Source organism: Procambarus clarkii, chromosome 78 (assembly GCF_040958095.1).
Source record: "Procambarus clarkii isolate CNS0578487 chromosome 78, FALCON_Pclarkii_2.0, whole genome shotgun sequence".
NCBI classification, from domain to species: Eukaryota; Metazoa; Arthropoda; class Malacostraca; order Decapoda; family Cambaridae; genus Procambarus; species Procambarus clarkii.
The window spans coordinates 8,204,988-8,219,018 of record NC_091227.1 but is presented as its reverse complement, the minus strand read 5'-3'; the positions used below and the strand labels follow the sequence as shown (position 1 = coordinate 8,219,018).

The window sequence follows — 14,031 nt, the reverse complement described above, 5'->3', positions numbered from 1 at the left end:
ATTCTTCAGTTTCATTACTTTTGAGTATAAGTGGGCAGCAGTATTAATAGAAGAACATCTGTGCACGAAGGCGGTAACAGTACAAAATGCACATAATGTAAGGTTGAAATTTGTAGTTAAAATACCATCAAATGATCCCTCGAGAAGAGCTACAAAAAAAAAAAAAAAAACAGCGTTAAATGTAATAAAACACCATTTTCTGGGTGAGATCTGGGGGCTTCCCCCATAAAAGTAGGTTTATTGATCATCATGAAGGTTGAATTTAAGGCAGGTAAAGTATAATGATAATGGAAAGATTGATTAAACAAAAAACTCGATAAACAGAATTGTATGATCCAGAGAAAGAGCATGATAACAGGGCACTAAACCAAATAGTGAAGCCAATTATGTATCATGCATCAACATCATCATAATCTTATGAGGATGAGAGGTAACAACCCATCTATATTAGACTTACTTTTCATGAGAAGAGATTTTATATAAAACAAATTGACTCCAGTATGGAAAAAGAGCACAATACACTTCCAAGAAATAAAATTCATAAGTTTTGGAAAACAAAACAAAGAAAGGAAAAATAAAAAAGTTGTTCTTTGGAAAAGGTAGATTTTGAAAATTGAGAATACAGTATTTCACTGAGGTAAACTATAAAGAGGATCTGAAAGAAAAGGAATAAACTGAAAAAATAAGAATGATTAATGAACCATAAATGCCAAGGCAAGAAAACAGGAAACAGGTAACGATCACAACATTTAAAATTTTGAAAGGATATGAGAAAAATTGACAAAGCTTTCTAAATGATGCAGGTAATGTGAAGAAATAGCACCAATATAAACTACGGCAAAAATGTATGCAAATGATAGAAAATTCTTGTGGTTGAAAAGAAACGAAGAAATGTAGAACAAGCTCAACAAATTAGTAATGGGTGTTAAAACTTGCTCCCCTCAGTGGATCCTCAAACTACCCAGCCTGCTAGCTCGAAGATTGTCTGCCCCACCAGGCCTCCTGTAAGTTATAAGTGCCTACCAGAGACCTGCAAAATCTGGTCCACTCAAAAGAAGCAAGAGAGTCTGGAAATACTAGATTAACCCAGACCAAGAGGAAACACAAACACAAGAAAGGAAGGGCACTCCAAAATAAGCAACTGCATAGAAAACATTGACAACCCCAACAAACTATGCACACACCTGATAGTGTTCATCAAATCTAAGGGGGGCAGGCCTTGATGTTGCTTCTGGTAGCTCGACACCCATCAGTACTTGTGGACTACCAGCAAGACTCTTCAACCTCCTGTCAGCAAGTACATGAAATATACCTGGAACAATGGTGTAAGTTTTCAAGAAGGTACTTGATAGGTTCTGATGGAGTTACTTGATCAGCCAAGTGACATACCCACCTTGTGGTGGGTATGTCAATGTGCGAACTATGAAGACAAAACAGCCTCACAGAGCAGGCAGTTACCAAGAAAGCCTGGCTCCAGGCTGTTCTGAGTAAAATTCTCGGGAAATCATCAGGTAAAGTATAAGTAATTTCATAATGTAATGTTTCAAGTTACTGTTGTGTGGGAAGCAGATACAGAAGACTTTTTCCAAGTGAATGGCACAGTTTTTACTGTCCTTTTATGGGTGCCATGAGATGACTAAGATGCAAACACAGGTGGGCAGTGGCTGAAAGTAGAGCATGACAGCAAGTTGGATTCAGACATAAAAGCATGGGCAACAATGATAACAGGTTAATGCTTCCTGTTAAGCTCACAGCCTTTTTTTAAATACATTAATCCTAACAAAATGATACATGTCTTTTTTTTAACACTCATTATGACAATAAACAAAGTACAGTAATATAAAAAACATTAGGGAAGAAAGTTTTTGCATCAAGACATGAATAATATGCAGGTATGTATCAATATGCCAGTGTTGTTAAATGTTGCCCTTAAAATGCTTTAGTGCCTTATTCAGCCTAAGATGAATATTGTGAAGATGGATTTTCTTTGCAAATTCTTCCTACTGCTTATAAATATGAACAAATACTTGACTTGGGCAATACAAAAGTGTTAGATGAAGATTATTATGATTGTTCTTTTATGTGCATCAAAATTGCAAATACAGTTAAATTGTTTTCTTAGGGATTAAATTAAATGCAAATGAGACTTGTTAATGTGAAATTTGATTCTAAAGTACGTACTTGTGCTGTATATACTCATACGCTATTTATAATATGAGAACTAGGGCAGAATACCTAGAATATGTATAGCAGAAATGACATAAAAATGCTGCATCCTGATGATGTCACACACTCAATATAGTTTGTAATTTAAGATTTTAATTTATTTTCCAATTACTGTCTGTGGTATGAAATATTCAAGAGGTCTTTGAGATCATTCAGGATTCCATAAGAGAATAGAACTATACAGATGAGCAATGTCAAGGAATCAGATTCACTGGGGATTTTAGCAATGGACATATTAGTCAAAAGAATGATCATCCTGAAATCCTGAAATCATCCTGAAAATCAGTACTGTACATTCAATGAGGCGAGTGACTAAGCAGAGCAATGCAGTTTTGACAGCAAGGTCTCTGTTTTATTAAGTGCCCACAAGATACTCTAGTGTGGCTAATTTGTAACCATGCCAGAGATGTATCCCACTTCTTATTCCAGTGATAGGATAAAGGTGACAAGGATAGGTCACATTTGATAGTACACAATTTGTTATTCTAAGTAGCTAACCATCTATTTGTCCAACATTGTGGATCAAGTTATGAATGGCAGGGTAGACATATGAGTAAGAAATTTGTTTCTGGAAAATGAGACAGATATGAAGGGTTTCTTTTGCAGTGGTATCTGTAAGTCATTAGTCAACAATATGACTGGAAACCCTAAATTTCAATCATCACAGGATGAAAAGAGAAAAACTCCAGAGCCTGAGAGAACTTTGAGCAGCACATAGAATGTAACCATCTTGGAACATATATAAAATGATAAAGGAAAAATGTGTAAGCAGCAACAAGGAATGGTGACATCAACACAAGGAGTCCTGGTGGTTGAGTGGAGGGGACCTGGAGGCCGAGTGGACAGCGCTCTAGACTCGTGGACCGAGGGACTGGGGATCGATTCTCAGCGATGGCAGAAACAAATGGGCATAGTTTCTTTCACCCTGATGCTCCTGTTACCTAGCAGTAAATAGGTACTACCTGGGAGTTAGACCGCTGCTATGGGCTGCTTCCTGGGGGGGGGTGAAAAAAAATAGTTGATTGATTGACAGTTGAGAGGTGGGCCAAGAGAGCAGAGCTCAACCCCCACAAGCACAACTAGGTAAATACAAGCAAAGACACCCTGCATAATCTCAAAGCTTTCACTCCTCTCATCTGTATCTTGAGGTTATTTCGAGATGATTTCGGGGCTTTAGTGTTCTCGCAGCCCGGTCCTCGACCAGGCCTCCACCCCCAGGAAGCAGCTTGTGACAGCTGACTAACACCCAGGTACCTATTTTACTGCTAGGTAACAGGGGCATAGGATGAAAAAACTCTGCCCATTGTTTCTCACCGGCGCCCAGGATCGAACCCGGGACCATAGGATCACAAATCCAGTGTGCTGTCCGCTCGGCCGACCGGCTCCCTATCTTTGTGTAGTCTCTCACCACAGTCTACTTTAAAGAGCGTTTGTCGGCACATTTGCTTCCAGAGACTGGGTGTGACAGAGCAATATATCTCCCTCATTTAACTGGATATTTGTAAACACTACCCCTGCAGCAGGAATCACACTCAGGACCCTTATACAGTACTGCTAGACTAGTATGATAAATGGTAACCTTCTGCCATTCAGTAATTCCATTCAATATCCTACATCACCTGTATGAAGCATCAAAATTTTACAATTCCATTTAGTGTCAAGCATCCTAACTCATATTTTAAGTTACAGATACCTGTATGCCTCTATATGAAAAAAGGATATATACTCAACCATTATGAGATTCCATTACTATAAGTCTTGTAGTTACTGACTATATACAGTATGTACAGCAGTATTAGCCAGATGTTGCAGTTTGAAATTTAACAAATACTGTAATAAGTAAAAAAAATTAAACCTTTAAGACAAAAGTTATGGTATTTTTTTATTTTCTTACAGCTGATATGGCAGAGGAGCAGACTCCAGCGGAATTTCAGTAGACATTTTTCTGTTAATGTGGAAAACATCTCCCATGAGTATTTGACTGTCTGGCTTCATAACAGTGTGTATGGTTTCACAGCAAATGTTCATGAAATAACAAAATATCTTTGAGTTGATGCTGTATCACTACCTTCATACACTGCATAATGTGGGTCAGCCATTGTATAGTAAGGACTCCACATCAATTATAAATATCCAAGTGTTGAGGCTTTGTTGGTGTACTCTGATATATACAGTACATCAAAGTAAATACTTTGATACATATTCACAAACGTCTTTTTGTAGAGTGCTTAAAACAATATACTGTACAATACAAAGTACAGTATGTATTATCTATTTTAACAGGTCAACAAGAGCTGGAAATTTTGCATTGTGGAATATTGTTTAGAGTAAAAATAACTATTTTTCTGCACTACAGTAGTCATATTATTACAGTATTTTAAAAGTGCACTAACATATTACAGTATTTTAGAAGTTCACAGTATTCTGATAGCTGGAGAATTTTGCTCCTTGGTTTTTATATGTTGTTTTTGATTATTAAAGAAAGTACAATGGTGTTGTTAACATTCTTCCAAAATCACTAATACTCAATAATGTTTTGGATAAGTCTTAAAGCAAACAAATTAGCTAAGGTATACAGTGATTTGTAAAGTACAAGAGCACAGTCAATCTGAACAAAGTACTCAAAACTAGTGATTGCAGTGACTTTAAAGTTAATATGTATAAGTACAGTAGTGTCAATTACATTAAATTAGTGGACATGTTAATGAGAAATGATATTAATGAATTAGATAGGTTTGTAGTTAGCCCATCCTCCTAATATAGTACTTATATTATACAAGGCCTAGGGATGCATAAGTTCGGTTTGTAGTTTTTTTTGTGCCGTCCAAAATTAACAGTACAAAATGTGAACTTTTTTGGGTCCAACAGTACATATTGGTCTGTTTGGCAAAACAGCTGCCATAAATACTATAATTTTTAGGAGGATGGGTTGAGATAGTACAGTACTTGGTGAATTACTAGCATAAGATTTCTGGGCAAATGTGATTTAATAATGCAATTTGAATAACTAGAACAACAATAATTGGGTGGAGCATTATGTTAAGGAAATTAGGTGCTTCTTTGCTTTACTTTTGAATAAAGTATAGATTAAGCCATTCTTGAATGAATTAAGAATTTTGACATTTCATCTCTTATTTGCATGGCATATATGCATTGAGTTGGCCACTGTGACTGTCAGAGATTTGTTTATTGTGATGTTCACTGTTACGGATTCATAAGTGTAAACAACACAAGAGAATGTATGGAAGGTGTTTAAGTTTGACACTTGTAGGAATTTGAAGAGCGGAGCTGTATGTTATCTGAAGACGTAATTTGTTATAGTTCAGATAGCAGATTTTTTGCTGGATGACAACGGGTTGGACAGAGGGTATGGTATGTTAACCCTTTAGATGCCATGTATGACCATAAGGTTTATATATCTGATAACATTTTGCCTTTCCAATTTAACACAATTATTTTTTAATATTTAATTATTGTTCCTAATTTACTGTTAATAAATACATTTTCAATGGGTGTTGGGTTGCTGCTGTAGTGTATTCATGTCTTTTTTTAATGCTTGGTGCTATACTGTACTGTATTATGAATGATGTAATGAGTGTACAACTAATATTTTTTTTTTTTTTATTTAAAATCGGTAACCTTTATTCTCTTCTTTGGGCCGATGCCACCACACTCCACGTGTGAGAAGGAAGGTAATGATAAAGTACTTTATGTATGTACAGTATGTGTAAATTTTAGGTACTATACTATGTTTAAATTAGTAGACAGCACAACTTCTAGCAATTTCATAAAACTATATATTACTTAAATATATGGTACAATGTACAGTACAGTATCTGGTACTGGTATATTTTCCTTGACAGACAAGTCAGGTGGTAAATGAGGAACACCATCCTGTACATTTATACAATTTAAAATATGATATTGCTGAAGTGAAAATAATTACCAAACACTTACAGACTCGATTGTTTCTCCTTCATATGGGGTAAACCCTAGTATGGAATTACACACATAAAGCTCTCTTATTTGGGCAATAGTAAAATGCCCTCCAGAGAATTACAGGTGAGCTTAATGCACATTTCAACATTCGATAATTTTAGTGACCAAAAAAAAAAAAGATACAAATACCCAATGATTTTTCTACTTCTCTAGATCAAAGTCAAATTAAGCCCCAAGTGGAACTCAAATGCCATTCAACAAGTTGCATTAGGCAGCAAAAAGGTTAAAATGTTAATTCACTAACATATTATATACCAATTGTTAAAGTATTGCATTAAAAAAAGCCCAGAAAAACCTAAATTAAAAATTATCATATACATTCTTAGAGTATCACTTTGGTAATTGCAAATCACTTTCACATGTGTAACATAAGATAAGAATCAAGTTAGCGAGGTAATCACACACTATACCACACAGGTGACCACCTAAACACCCATTTATCCCATGTTTGAAGATAAGAGGTTTATGTTATCAGCCAAATTTTCAGACTCAAAAAGTACAATATGCACAAAACTATAATTAAATTTTTTGTCGATGCAAGAGAAAATACCAGATGCTAATACTGAATGTATATACTATATTATTTATTGGTCAGAAAATGCTAATATAAAATACATTTACAGCACAGGTCTTAATATTAATCAGAAAAGTTATTATAGTTAATATAACCATCCAATTTTCTGAGACAATACTTAACATATGGACAGTACATAGTTTTCCCTCTAAAATATGACTCTCAATTATTATAAACCCAAGTGTTAATTATGGTACAAGTTAGAGGGTGCCCACTTTTACTACAAGTCATAACTTACATATTTAGAACAAACTTCACGTGCACATTTAGTATTCACATCATACTTTAAACTGCAATAAGTGATGAGATTCCTATCACTGGAACAACAAATAAAATCACTGTAGCCAACATGCAGAAGCTACCTATGAAACCTCCATGTCTTGCTGCCTCTATTGAACAATTTTCACAATTTCAAAATCAATTCTTTACTCGGATATAAACAAATGTTTATAATAAGGAACAAATATAGTGTAGCTAGATCTATACACTCACTATCAAATGTATCCTTCATTTGATGTTTAAATATAACTCTTCTAATTTTTAAGTAGAAATAATTAGTAATTCACATTATATTATTTCACTCCTCTGCTTCTCAGATAAAATAATTAAAAAAAATTAATTTACATATATTATTAGTTTTATAAATTTCATTAACAGTTACTTTGAAGTTCTATAACAGTTAAGTGCAGTTCAGTACAGTATATCCATTAAAGGCATTAATATATCAAGATAATTAAATTGGAAATTTGGAAATTATCATTATTTTTGCAATTTTCATTATAAGAAAAAAACAAGATATGCATATTTATATATTTTAACCCCAATATATCCATTATCATATATTAAGAATGGTGTAGCAATGATGATGATAACAGTACTGTATTTGTTATACTGTACATCATTATGGAAATCTTAGTTAAGCATTTAATAGAAAATACCATATACTGTACTACATTGTTTATATTTGATAAACATTAAAACATCTGTTATAAAAATATCTCTAAATTCAAATGAACACTTGAGAACATTTGCAATACAAACACAAAAATATTAACTTATACTTAATATGTACACCAGAATGCTGGACGGAAATGGTTGTAAATCACAATGTGTCCCTGAATAAATCTATCTAATGGAAGGTATATATGCAGCTTTTTTCTTACAAGTTACATCACATTTTCTTAGCAGATCTGGTAACTTTTTCACACGCCTGCCAAAGGAGAGTTATATGAAGGCTGCTGCTCACGTAATCAAAGGAAGGGCAGCTGTCAACACGCCAGCCACCAGTATTAAAATCGCATTAGAGGTTGGTACAGCCGCGTCCAACTGTAAATCCATCAAAAGATTATTACTAAATAAAAGAAACAAGGGTAGAATAAACTATCAAAATTTAAAACAGACTTTCATAACTAGCAATTGCTGTCTCAAGATACTTTTCAAACATCTCATATTTAAAACAAATTTTTTTAATTAAACAAACCGTGATGTAGTAGTTGCAGCGATCTCCCTTGCAGCACTCTGCACAGGTCCAATCTTTCCACCAAATTCGCAAGCAGTTAGGCATATACCTTTTTATGGTTTCAACACAGTCCTCTTTAGTAGCACAACGCTTGCTGATGTAGTGCTGCATGGGAACACCAATTTGCCAATATGGTGTGCCTGTAAAATTGTATTTTTATGTAACAGATTTTAATGCAAGCATCAAACAATTACAGTACAGTATTTAACTTTAAGGTATAAGAGTGTTGAAAATCTAAAGTTTGACAGTCTGAAAACTAACAAAACCCTAAAATGAATCCTAAATCAGAATTAAATTTTAAAATTTTAAATTTTTGTACTTTTTGTTTACACCAATACAGGCATCACGAACAATTAAATACCTTAGTGAGGTGAAAGGTTGGAGTAAGAAAGGTGGGTGAGGGGTTGGAGGAGGACAAGGAGAGAGAGAACAGGGAAGAGCAAGTGAGAGGTGTTCCGCTTCCCTTCCCACTTCAAAGCTAGAGAATATCAAATTTATTACTAAATCAAACAAAATCAATATACTGTACTGTAGTGAAGTTAAAAAAATTAAATAATGAAAAATCTGAAAAGAACCTGACTAACCATTTTAGATTTGTTATGCTCAACTGCATCAACACTTTTCCATGACAAATAATCTACTCACTTCCCCATTTAATTTCTGAAAGGCAGTAATCTTCACCAAAGTTGCAAGATTCCACAGTGGTTGCACACTTTCCTGTGTTCTCGTCTTGATCCTTACATACATAACATTTTTGTCCCATAACACCTGAAATAAACAAGAATGCTCTATTAATTGCATAACATTTAGTAGGTTTTTGTTACATTGAGAAGCAGCAAAGATTATACCCATTCTTTCATTACTGTGTGACCATATCTTAACTAAAAGGTCTAAGAGATTGCTACCATAATAGCAAACACATCTTGCCCCATTATCTCAGTGGCCTTGTAATTACAGTATATTAACCCTTGCACTGCTCACCTATTTTCGGCAAAAACGTTTTGGTGCAATTGACAAGGACATATTTTTGTTATTTTTACAAATGTTCAGGTAAATTTAATGTCAAAATGTTTCCAAAGTCAACTATTTCCATTTCAAAACACAAATAGTAATGAAAACATTAAAAAACATTAAAATATAGCCAAATTAAAAAACAAAAAGCACAACTCTCTGAGCGCCTAAAGGCGCTTTGCGCAGTGCAGTGGTTAATTATGGTGAAACACTGGTAAAGGGACTTAAAATGGTTTATTTTAAAGTTTAAAGTTTATTAGCACAGACAGGACTAAAAATTAACACTGAGTAGGATTTTTTGAGGTTCAGTTCCTGAGCCCATTATGTCTAACAGTTTATACTGTGCCACCCTCAGGATGGGTATGGGGTCCACTACTGCCCACTGGTTGTGTATGGGGTCCACTTCTGCCCACTGGTTGTGTATGGGGTCCACTACTGCCCACTGGTTGTGTATGGGGTCCACTACTGCCCACTGGTTGTGTATGAGGTCCACTACTGCCCACTGGTTGTGTATGGGGTTCACTACTGCCCACTGGTTGTGCATGGGGTCCACTACTGCCCACTGGTTGTGTATGGGGTCCACTACTGCCCACTGGTTGTGTATGGGGTCCACTACTGCCCACTGGTTGTGTATGGGGTTCACTACTGCCCACTGGTTGTGCATGGGGTCCACTACTGCCCACTGGTTGTGTATGGGGTCCACTACTGCCCACTGGTTGTGTATGGGGTCCACTACTGCCCACTGGTTGTGTATGGGGTTCACTACTGCCCACTGGTTGTGCATGGGGTCCACAACTGCCCACTGGTTGTGTATGGGGTCCACTACTGCCCACTGGTTGTGTATGGGGTCCACTACTGCCCACTGGTTGTGTATGGGGTTCACTACTGCCCACTGGTTGTGCATGGGGTCCACTACTGCCCACTGGTTGTGTATGGGGTCCACTACTGCCCACTGGTTGTGTATGGGGTTCACTACTGCCCACTGGTTGTGCATGGGGTCCACTACTGCCCACTGGTTGTGTATGGGGTCCACTACTGCCCACTGGTTGTGTATGGGGTCCACTACTGCCCACTGGTTGTGTATGGGGTCCACTGGTTGTGTATGGGGTCCACTACTGCCCACTGGTTGTGTATGGGGTCCACTACTGCCCACTGGTTGTGTATGGGGTTCACTGGTTGTGTATGGGGTCCACTACTGCCCACTGGTTGTGTATGGGGTCCACTACTGCCCACTGGTTGTGTATGGGGCCCACTACTGCCCACTGGTTGTGTATGGGGTCCACTACTGCCCACTGGTTGTGTATGGGGTCCACTACTGCCCACTGGTTGTGTATGGGGTCCACTACTGCCCACTGGTTGTGTATGGGGTCCACTACGCCCACTGGTTGTGTATGGGGTCCACTACTGCCCACTGGTTGTGTATGGGGTCCACTACTGCCCACTGGTTGTGTATGGGGTCCACTACTGCCCACTGGTTGTGTATGGGGTCCACTACTGCCCACTGGTTGTGTATGGGGTCCACTACTGCCCACTGGTTGTGTATGGGGTCCACTACTGCCCACTGGTTGTGTATGGGGTCCACTACTGCCCACTGGTTGTGTATGGGGTCCACTACTGCCCACTGGTTGTGTATGGGGTCCACTACTGCCCACGGGTTGTGTATGGGGTCCACTACTGCCCACTGGTTGTGTATGGGGTCCACTACTGCCCACTGGTTGTGTATGGGGTCCACTACTGCCCACTGGTTGTGTATGGGGTCCACTACTGCCCACTGGTTGTGTATGGGGTCCACTACTGCCCACTGGTTGTGTATGGGGTCCACTACTGCCCACTGGTTGTGTATGGGGTCCACTACTACCCACGCGTCCGTCTAATTACCACAAGCTACCACAAGCTACACAAGCTTCGGAAAGCTTCCTAGCAATACGTTAGTAATGAATAAATATGATATGTTAGGTTAGGCTAACCTAACCTAACCTAACCTAACCTAACCTAACCGACGCTTGGATCGTCGACTTGATTTGGCGTCACCAGCTTTTTATTTTCGCCTAATTTCTTTATAAAAAGATACTTTTTCAGATTAAAATTATGTTTTTTCGTGTTGTACATTCAGCACCAACAATATGGATTAGGGCATGGCTATACCAAAGGAAACAGAGAGCTAGTATAAATGGAATCAAGTCAGAGTGGGAAAATGTTGTAAGTGGAGTGCCTCAAGGCTCTGTCCTGGGACCTCTGTTGTTTATAATATATATAAATGATTTAGATTCAGGGTCGAGTAGCAACATTTGCAAATTTGCCGATGATACGAAAATCGGTAGGGAAATTAATTCGGAGGAGGACTCACTATCACTTCAAGTTGATCTAGATAGGGTTTTGAAATGGTCAAAGGATTGGCTGATGCAGTTTAATGCTGATAAATGTAAAGTTCTGAGGTTAGGTAATGATGATAGAGTTACAAGATACGAGCTAGATGGTGTTGTGATTGCGAAGTCGGATTGCGAAAGGGATCTGGGAGTTATGATTAGTAAGAATTTAAAACAAAAGGATCAATGCATAAATGTTCGTAATAAGGCAAATCGGACACTTGGATTTATTAATCGCAGCGTTAGTAACAAGACACCTGGTGTGGTTCTCAAGCTATATCTTGCTCTAGTTAGGCCCCATTTAGATTATGCAGTTCAGTTTTGGTCGCCATATTATAGAATGGATATAAATTCACTTGAACGTGTCCAGCGTAGGATGACTAAGTTAATTCCCCAAATTAGAAATCTTTCATATGAAGAAAGATTAACAAAGCTTAAGTTGCATTCACTGGAAAGGCGAAGAGTTAGGGGTGACATGATAGAGGTTTACAAGTGGATGAATGGACATAACCGGGGGGATATTAATAGGGTATTAAAAGTATCAACACAGGACAGAACACGAAACAATGGGTATAAATTGGATAAGTTTAGATTTAGGAAAGACTTGGGTAAATACTGGTTCAGTAACAGGGTTGTTGATTTGTGGAACCAATTGCCGCGTAACATTGTAGAGGTGGGGTCCCTCGATTGTTTCAAGCACGGGTTGGACAAGTATATGAGTGGGATTGGGTGGTTATAGAATAGGAGCTGCCTCGTATGGGCCAATAGGCCTTCTGCAGTTACCTTTGTTCTTATGTTCTTATGTTCTTATAATGAGTAAATATATCATATTTATTCATTACTAACGTATTGCCAGGAAGCTTTCTGAAGCTTGTGTAGCTTGTGGTAATTAGACGGACCGCTGCCCACTGGTTGTGTATGGGGTCCACTACTGCCCACTGGTTGTGTATGGGGTCCACTACCACCCTCAGGATGGGTGTGGGGTCCACAACTGCCCACTGGTTGTGTATGGGGTCCACTACCACCCTCAGGATGGGTATGGGGTCCACTACTGCCCACTGGTTGCGTTTGGGGCCCACTCCCACCCTCAGGATGGGTGTGGGGTCCACTACTGCCCACTGGTTGCGTTTGGGGCCCACTCCCACCCTCAGGATGGGTGTGGGGTCCACTACTGCCCACTGGTTGCGTTTGGGGCCCACTCCCACCCTCAGGATGGGTGTGGGGTCCACTACTGCCCACTGGTTGTGTTTGGGGTCCACTCCCACCCTCAGGATGGGTGTGGGGTCCACTACTGCCCACTGGTTGTGTTTGGGGTCCACTTCCACCCTCAGGATGGGTGTGGGGTCCACTACTGCCCACTGGTTGCGTTTGGGGCCCACTTAAGTCATTCCTGGCTGCCACATTTAACTTGTATAGATTAACAATACCTGACAGAAACAGGACCGCCAATATCAAACTTGAAAAGGGCGTTTTCGCCATTGTTAGCAACTTCAATGCTGATGCTCTTAGCTCCTAATTTGGGGTCCTCTGTACCGAGAGCGTTTCAGTGTATTCTTGTAACACAATCTTCTTATCGGTTACTTTTGTATCCGTTAAGTCTGTTGAAAAGACAGCACACTTCCTACGTTATATCTTTACACGGTAATTGCACGAGAACCAACGTCTTTTGTTGTTACGTGACCTGAGGCTAGCGACCACTACTAGCAACCACTTCCAGCGACCACTGCTGCAGCGTACTGCTCCCCAGCCTAATTTGGGTTTAATAATACAGTAATTCCTGTTATTGGATACAGTGTATTCCTGAAGTTGTCACATTGCTGAAAGAAAGAAAGAAGCCAAGTGTTCCACGAGACCCTACATAAATATATATATACCTGTATATGATAGTGTCAAACCACGGAGGAAGAATTGAAACAGGAATTTCCTTAAGTACTTTTGTATTTCCTTAAGTACTTTCGTATTTAATAATACTGTACATCTTCAGAAGGGGTGAAGACCCTTCTGAAGGTTATGTCCAAAATGTTGCGCGTAGGCTTTATTGAATATACAGATACTGTACCTTCTGAAAAACAACTAGTATATTATCTGATTCTTTGAATATCTCATAAAGTATTAATGACTATTTCTTTTAACTAAAAAATACTTTTGACGAGAGCCCAGTTTTAACAATAATAATAACACATTGATTTAAATAATAATTTATTAAATACGTTTCAATAATACATTTTTTATTGTTAAATAATATAAAGTATATATAAGTATTATACGTTGGTAAGAATGTTCGCTGGGGAATCCTCACGGTTTATTAAAACTGCCACACCTTGGGCGAGTCCAAG

General features: G+C 38.2%; 2 protein-coding genes across 2 annotated transcripts in view; one reads left to right on the top strand and one right to left on the bottom strand.

Moving 5' to 3' along the window:
- inc (BTB/POZ domain-containing protein inc) overlaps positions 1-7,941 on the top strand; it is a 42,988-nt gene extending 35,047 nt beyond the window's left edge. Inside the window, exon 5 of the mRNA XM_045727471.2 lies at positions 4,123-7,941. Within this exon, the coding sequence (XP_045583427.1) occupies positions 4,123-4,163 (41 nt within the window). The 3' untranslated portion in view covers positions 4,164-7,941. The remainder of the gene's footprint in view (positions 1-4,122) is intronic.
- cold (coiled) lies at positions 2,142-13,404 on the bottom strand. The gene is made up of 4 exons (XM_045727473.2): positions 13,123-13,404; positions 8,964-9,086; positions 8,280-8,458; positions 2,142-8,125 (listed from the first exon to the last, which is right to left on the bottom strand). Exons 1-4 carry the CDS (start codon positions 13,172-13,174, stop codon positions 8,042-8,044), a joined length of 438 nt encoding a protein of 145 aa, XP_045583429.1. The 5' UTR covers positions 13,175-13,404; the 3' UTR covers positions 2,142-8,041.
- Positions 13,405-14,031: the final 627 nt, after the last annotated feature.